Source organism: Osmerus eperlanus, chromosome 1, assembly GCF_963692335.1.
Source record: "Osmerus eperlanus chromosome 1, fOsmEpe2.1, whole genome shotgun sequence".
In the NCBI taxonomy this organism is placed as follows: domain Eukaryota; kingdom Metazoa; phylum Chordata; class Actinopteri; order Osmeriformes; family Osmeridae; genus Osmerus; species Osmerus eperlanus.
Window position 1 is genome coordinate 19,220,549 of NC_085018.1, and position 8,573 is coordinate 19,229,121.

The window sequence follows — 8,573 nt, forward strand, 5'->3', positions numbered from 1 at the left end:
TTTACTGACCCCAAATCCCTCAGGACAGTCCCTCAGTTGATTGCTACATACTTGTCAAGTTGAAATGGTAAACTGGGCCAAGTTGTGCCATTCATAGGGGGATTAATGTGTGTCAACACTACATAGTTACATAGTTAAACTAAAGGAGATGTACAATTTTTTTTTAAGGGTCCGGGGGGGGGGGGGGGATATCAATGGTTTAACACCAGTCAGAATCAGTGTGTGCGTGTGTGTGTCAGTGACCTTGAAGGGAACTAATGTGACACAGAGTTGTAGATTACATAGTGATGTAACAACTTCCAGGAAAATCTGATTTTAGCATTCCAGCTACACAGGAGTGCTGGTGAGAAAGGAAACCCTTACAGTGTGTTACAGAACACAGGATGTAATGTTTCAGCAGGAACATACACACAGAACAAAATAACATCAAGAATGTTGTATAAAACTCAAATAAAGTAGACTGAATCACTGTCAGCTAATACAAATGACCTCTTAACACTCCGATAAATACATACACACTTTCATTCACATCATGCTGCCATTCTTTACAATACAGCTGTCAAAGCTGCTGTCACACAGAGAGATGAGTTGTAATGCTAGGGCCTGATGGGCTGTTACTGCAGACACTAAAATAGATGGTCCAGATTATTTGTGTCTGACAGACTGCTTATAAATCAAATTTAAGTTTAGTGCCATTTGTAACAAGTACAGGTATATTATAATTGTTTGGTCTTGATCCTCTTAACAATCCATAGCAACCTATCTTAACCTCTGATAAATAATATACATTTGTAATAATAATTCCTAGTTTTGGGTGGGGGTATAGTCTGATATGGGTGCAGCATGTGAACTGGTGGCAGGGTGTAGGGCAGGGTGTAGGGCAGGGTGTAGGGCAGGGTGTAGGGCAGGGTGTAGGGCAGGGTGTAGGGCAGGGTGTAGGGCAGGGTGTAGGGCAGGGTGTAGGGCAGGGTGTAGGGCAGGGTGTAGGGCAGGGGTGTTCTGGTTCATTCCTGGTCTTCAGGATCCTCAATCCTGCTCCAACACACCTGATTCCAATGAATGGGGTTGTGATAACGACCATTCATTGGAATCAGGTATGCTGGAGCAGGTAAACATCTAAAACATACAGGACAGCGGACCCTAAGGACGAGGATTGAACACCTGGTGCAGGGGAAGGCAGAGGGTAGGGGGTAAAGTCCAGGCAGGGTGGCCAATGGACTACTGCTTGTTGAGCAGTAGTGGATGATGTGTTGTTGCATCACTATCATTGTGCAATGACAGGGCAATGACAGGACAATGACACCAGACCATGATTGTTCTGTAACAAGTGCTATTTTTTATTTTTGCAGAAAACAAATTACAAGAGTTTTGCCATCGTTATTCATAGCGAAAAAAGTTTTGAGAAGATGCGGTAGTAAGACATCCACGAAGAGATGTCAGCCAAACACGAAGTAATTCTCTGACAAACCTGTGTGGCGGAAGGTGGGCATAGTGTTAATGAGAGGCCACGTGACTTGACCAAGCCAGTAAATCGCATGGAGAGAACAGTAACAGTGAACACAGATCCCATTGGGACCCCAGTAGATGTTAATTACAAGAGCCGTACACTTGTCAAAGAGAAACAAATGGTAAGAAATACTGAAAAGTTCATGAAAAAATGTAACAATAGACTCACAGATATGGGTGACAATAGAAGAGGTTTAGAAGAATTGTATTAACTTCCCAGAAATCTAGAAGGGGAAATCTTCAGGGGTAAAATTGACCCCGGACCACAGAATTTGCTGTGTAATGTTCTTATGTCACCTCTCTCTCTATCTTTCAACTTCTCAACTTCCTCAGTTTCTGTCATCTCCACCTGCCGGGGGGTGGCATACAGCTGACAGCCAACCCGCCAACCCACACACATGCACATGCACATACACTCAGAGGAAGTTCCTAGCGCCCAAAATATAAGATGATAGCAAAGAAAAGGAGGCAACAACAGACATCCTCTACATCTTTCCTTTTTCTCTCTTAGAAACCCCAACAAGTCACCACCTGACAGAGAGCACCAATAAGGGTGTTGGTAAACATCATTGCTTACATTGCCATGTAAGTTTACACAAACACAGAATTTACTGTAGCAGGAAGGTGCATAAAATAAACATATACGGATCTTATTTGAGAAAAAAAAAGTGAAACCTCATTGGATAAAGGATTTATGATTTGAGATAAAATAGTAAATTATATAAGTTACTTTAGACTTTGTATAATAATAATAAATAATAATAATAATACATTTGATTTGTAACGCACTTTACATTTGAAACAAATCTCAAAGTGCTAATGTCAATATCATAATACCATACTGGCACTGTGTACCAATTGTTGGCAAAATTAATTCAAGCCACAACATCACTTAGTGATGATATTATTAAATTGATGGTATTATTAAATGCAGTTACATCATAATAAGCAAAACGATATTTTTGCAAACACACCAAGAAAATGCTCGTGGAGGAGTACGTTTCCTATGTGACCAAGCCAATGACGTATCAGTACCCCAAAATACTTACAGGAACTCCCTCCCTCAGGAAATGAATAAAGGTGAAGGAATTTTTGTAATTTACATTGTACTTTATACTGTGTGTATATATAGAGGTCTGTATCTGGTCCAGAGTGTATACTTGCTTTTCATCAACCTCTCTTCAAGAAGAAACTCTGACCTTGACCCGAGTCTCCACTTTGTAGGGTTCCTGCCTGCATCCAGAAGACCCACTGTTCAGCTCCAGGACCATCCACGTCTCCATCCAAGAGCTCTCCAGACTGCTCTATATCCAGCATTTCGTGCAGAACCAGACTCCAGGATGACTCCATACTCTTCACTCTTGTCTTTCCTGGCTGCACTGTGTATGTGTGGCCATGCCCTCACCTCTCGTGTGGTGTGCTCTGACCGCTGCTGCTCCTTTGTAGAGGACTTCCCTGCTAGGCTCAAGGAGCTGCGTGCATCCTTCTCCAAGATCAGAGACTACTATGTAAGTACTACAGCACTATTAGTCCAGTGTGTGTGCTGCTTTTGTCAGAACAAATCTAATTTCTACAGGCATCATCTGTTCAGAGCATGTCTCCATCTAGGCTGTCTTCATGGAAGTGGTGCAGTGAGATGTCTCTATGACTGGGATTTGTAATAATGCAATTTGTTCTTTTTGCAGGAAGCCAATGATGAACTGGAGAATTCCCTCCTAAACGACAGTTTTGAAAACAGTCTTCAAGTGAGTAGCCTACTGAACTGTATGCTCATAGATTATAATGCGTTCAAGACTTCACTTAGACCTTGAAACAATACTCTTCACAGTAGGTTTAACGTAGGAGGGACGTAACCCAATTCAGTCAGTTGGGTTATCCACGCTTCACAGTCCCAGCGAAACATGACTGTAACGTGTTCGCCATCCCTCCACAGACTCCGTCTGGATGTCACATTATGGACAACCTATTGAAGTTCTATCTGGACACTGTGTTGCCAAAAGCTATCAGCGGAACGACGAATGATAACGATTTCAAATCTCCCATCGACTCCATTGGAAACATACTTAACGATCTCAAGAAGGAGCTTATGCAATGTGTAAGTGTCTTTTAAAAACAATTTAAACTACAATACCTAACCTTGAATGTTTAAGTCGCATTACGTAAATAGTTGCCTACCTCACTTGTCAATTAATCTGTTCTACGCTGCCGGTCCATGTTGAAGAGAGCTGGTTTGTGCTTCCGTGGGAATGTTTTTTCATAGACGCCTCTAGATGTCAGCAGTACAGCAATAGGCTAAATGGGATTTAATTGTATTTCAATAAAAAGATAAATTATGTTTTCAAGAATTACATACAATGCCTTAATGAGACTTCTTCCAATGACTTAATTGAGGACCGTAGGGACAGATAATAATGTATGCAGCTGTAAATAGCTAGTTAATAGCTGGCGTGTCAGTGCGACTGTCAGAAACTAGGCTAGATTCCCCCAGAACACACCTGGGTATATTGTCATCATCAAGTATTTTACACACTTGTGCTGCTTATCTTGTGGTGATGATATTGCAAGGTTTTATGATAATCCAGAGATCAATGGTTCTTACAACAGGTGTTTACCATGGCTTAGAATTTGTTTAGAGCCCTGGGTAATTGTTGTAGTGTTTCCCCTCCCTGGTTCTAATATAGCAGGAATGTCTCCCTGACCGCAAACTTCTAACCCCAAACACAAACGCCTACAATATGTAGACATCCTTAGTTGAACTGCATCCAAAACTAAGTTCCCACGCTTGAAAATCGTTTGTGGGTAAGAAAGGAGGAGAGTGTGTGTGTGTGTGTGTGTGTGTGAGAGAGAGAGACAGAGACCGAGAGTGTGTGTAAGAAGACTATGGTCTTCTCATACCACACATTACATCAGCAGTTTAAGACGTGAAGATCCAACCAGAGCTGACATTGCATCAAAGTGCTCCTGAAACTCTGCAAGATAGATCTGTTCAGCTTTCTTTGTGTCCATGAAACATGAAATAATGTGATCAAGTGTTACATGTTTTTGTTGATGTTGTGACAAATAACACTGACCACAATCTTGCTTCCCCATGTTCTCTCTTTCTCTCCTTACAGAGACATTATTTTTCCTGCAAGAAACCATTTGACATTACAGAGTTCATTTCCACCTATAACAAGGTGAGTGAGTCTCACACAGCTTGAAGGAACTGTGTGAGTAGTGTGTGTGTAGTGTGTGCATGTCAGTTAACAGGTTTTCTATCTACCTATCTGCAGATGCAGAACAAAGGTCTGTACAAAGCCATGGGAGAGCTGGACTTGTTCTTCAACCACATTGAGACATACTTGGCATCTAAACGAAGGAAACATTGATCACTGACAGTGCCACTAAGTTTAACCTTTATCACACTGACTGGGGTTGTGTTAATTGTTCTAAGTGTTACTTTAATGAAAAACAAAGATACAACTTTGTTCTTATCTATGGCTGCTTCTCTCTACCAGCATACAGCCAACCTCTTCTTTGTCTGATGTGAATTGAACTTGATATTTTAAAGTGCATTTGTCCTAAGGACAACTTTTTCTGTATTGCTTACTGAGTCATATTGAGTCACATTCTTTGTTTAAGTAACTGCATGTGAATGCAATCCGTACTACCATGAACTACTGGGACACAGTTCTGTTTACATGTTTTGAGATGAAATCCTAATGATCGTCATCTTCCTTTTGTTAAATGTATTTATTTGGTACAAATGTATTTTTATATTTTGCAAAGTGTTTGCTAAAAAAATAAATATTTTCATATGTTCATAACATGTCAATCTATTAATGTCAACATCAGCATTGACAATATTTGTCAAAGGTTACCTGTTTAGTCTGAAGCACATAATATAACAAAATTTGTAACTGCTACAATGGTTTTTATGTAGCTGAGCATCCATGTCACCAATCAATAATCAAGGGTGGTTGGGCTAACTGCTATGGTACTTAGAACATCCTGCAATGCAATTTGGGGGAAGCACACTATAACATAATGTGTCAAACCAAGCAAGCTCTAACCTCAAACGTGACCCGAATACACCACTTACCAGCAGCTCCCTGTACTTTACGGTAACAACCATTTGTCAGCTTGTCCTTAAAGCACAAATGCATACACATGCACACACATACACGCAAGAACATTCATGCACCTTTTGACTCTTGTAGTTGGTGTGTTCTTTTTTGAAAGTTGCATTGATGTGATAATAAAGACAGTGTTGACACACAGCTCACACTTTTGATAGTAATTGTTTATTGAAATGAGTTTAATCAGTTTCTGTGCAGTTTCTCTTGCAATGATATTCTGCAGTTGAGTCAGTCCACTCCACAGACACTGCTCTGACACATTTCAAATGGATGATGGTGTTGTAGTAAGTAATGACTCAACAGTCAGAGTTGTAATAATGGTATCAAGTCAGGGTGCTGATCAATCAATCAATTTCTAATACAGCCACACGTACATTTATGTGTACAGTCTGCAGCTGACCTTGGATACCTATTCTAACAAGGTCAGCGATTCTGGAAGCTACAGCTGTGGTTCTGGACCACCACCCTCGCTCCTTTTGGGGGAGGAGCCCCACCTGATCCATAATGTGGGTGAGATGTTAGCTTGCTGAGGTCTGCCATGTCAGATAGAGAGAGATGGATGACTGTGAGGGAGCAATCCAGATACACACAGAAAAGAACTGCAACATTAACGGACATCTTCTCTCTGTTGCTCAAAAACTTGTCAATAATCACATTATGCAAATGAATCACCATTGTGTTTTATATATGGATTACCAGAAGTGTTGATTGTGTATAGGCCTATAGATTACTGTCAGTAACTATTAAAAATGAAGCCGTACCTAATTATTGAGGACTACTTGAAAAGAAAACAGCTGTTAGTTGGTCTTATTTCAAATTATCCTTGTGCATACCTTCTCACAAATTCCTCCCTTTCCTTGACAGTTTCTTTGATCTGTTTACAGTGTTTAATATGTGTTTGATAAGTGTAAGCCTGTCCCTAATTCTTTCATGGTTTCTCTTTTATCCTCCACTCTCTACTTGGCACATTGTTCACTTTCTTGCTGCAAATACATACCCTTTATAAATAATTAACTTTGTGTTCTACATATTTATTTCCTGAAAAGTTAAAATAAGAGAGCAATAACACCGTACAGTAATACTTCATAACAGCTTCATAACAGCTGAGAAAGTAACTTTCCAGTTTCGTGTTCTCCTGATGACGTCAATAGGACTCAAATTGCAGAGGCTGCAAAAGGTAATCATGTTTTTCTGCCATCATTGCTGCTGTAACTTGCACTTCATTGCAAACATGATGTGACACCTTACTGTGAGATCACATGGGAAAACAATTGTACTTAACATGCAGCTCATTGTTTCCACAGTCAATTTAGAGACAGATCATTTTAATTATCAGAAATAACCTTTTATGACATATGACATCAACCATAAGAAATGAGGACTTCTCATAGATTTATCAATGGCAACATTTCCTCTGATCCTTCTTTCTGTCAATCTCTGAATGCCAATGACTGTAGTATGCTGTGTCGAAAAAGTGACTTGAATCCTTTCAAATTTGCCTAAAACGCCTAAACAAGGCGTACCCAAAGTAAATTGAAACCTGTTCTTGAACAATTTGGAGTACATGCATGGTTGTGGTCTCCTGTGAAAGGTGACACTGAAGTGCTTTACCCTTTTGTCAGGATCCCTGTAAGTCCTACTGGTTTTGAGTAATAGAAGCTTTAAGGCAATGAAATTGAAGGTTTTTATTTCCACCTACATTTTGATTTCAGATGCCTGAAGAGGCCTATTAGGTGGGAGGTATTAGCTGGAAGACATAATGGGACTACAGCATGAAGCCATACCTAATCCAAGTCAAAAGGCAAATATAATACCACAAGACATTCATATTTTACACATGTTTTTCTAAGGGTACATACAGGCATTTTGTTTTTAAGGCAATTTGGAGAATCCAAAAGGACCCTTGGTAATCAAGGTCAAATACTTAGAATAAAAAGGTATTACTTTCCATAATTGTTGTCTCTAATGAAAAGTGGTACTTAGAAGGATGCACACATTTTGGGAGCCACCTAGTTGGCTTTATAAGGCTATGGACAGGGCATGGAAGCTCCCATTGGGTCTAATGAGGTGTCAATCGAAAGGTCAAAGTGCAGTGGCCATTTTTTAAAATAATTGTCAAATGTGTATTTCAGTCATTTGAAAGGTAATACTTTTTTTATTAGAAAAATATTAGTACTTGACAATATGCATTACAGCACACGCGGAATAAAATAAATGCAGGAATAATCAGCACAATTATGCTTGCTCTTGTGTAAGATTACAAAGAGTCGGATCGGAGCAGAATGTCCTGAAGGAAGTCTTTACTTTTTCTGGAATGGATTGGCTAGGGATTGTAACATACATTTAGATTTAAATTTGTACAAATATTTCTAGTCAGATAACCTTTGTCAGATATTGACAATGTTTATTTTGTAAGCAAGGCTTCTCGACTTCCGGAAAGTAGAAGAAGAAAAAGGCCTGTCCAACACAAGCCTGGTTCAGTGGGGACCAACAACGAACGATAGGTCTTATAGGTGGTGGCGGTGGTATATTTTGTTTCTTTATAGACACAGGCACATTTGCCAGACAACCAATGGTCTGCATTTAAGTCCCTGGGTCCTTCTGCCCGTTGGGTTCTGTGAGTGGTTGTGCTCTGTAGAGACACAGAAGCTACTAAGACCCCCCCAGTGTTGGTATACACCAATACCAGTAATAAGTATAAATACTTATTTAAAAGATACAGAAATGTTCATTGTTAAGTACACCAATGACAACTCTCACCCATGAAAATTCTTCCTAAAAATATGTTTTGAGACATTTTATATTAATTGAAACAATTATTATTGAACCATTGTGATCACAATTGTGATGTAGTTCAATAAACTTGTGGCCACAGCTGCAGCGGCCACAAGCACACATTTTTCCAGAAATTGTACCCGCTCTAGTTTAGTAAGTGATACGCAGAGTTTT

At 39.7% G+C, this 8,573-nt stretch overlaps 1 protein-coding gene across 1 annotated transcript; it reads left to right on the forward strand.

Moving 5' to 3' along the window:
- Positions 1-2,846: 2,846 nt before the first annotated feature.
- Positions 2,847-5,164, forward strand: il10 (interleukin 10). The gene is given in 4 exon segments (XM_062475266.1): positions 2,847-3,251; positions 3,440-3,601; positions 4,620-4,682; positions 4,779-5,164. Coding segments are annotated over 4 exon segments (882 nt in total). The 3' UTR covers positions 5,031-5,164.
- Positions 5,165-8,573: the final 3,409 nt, after the last annotated feature.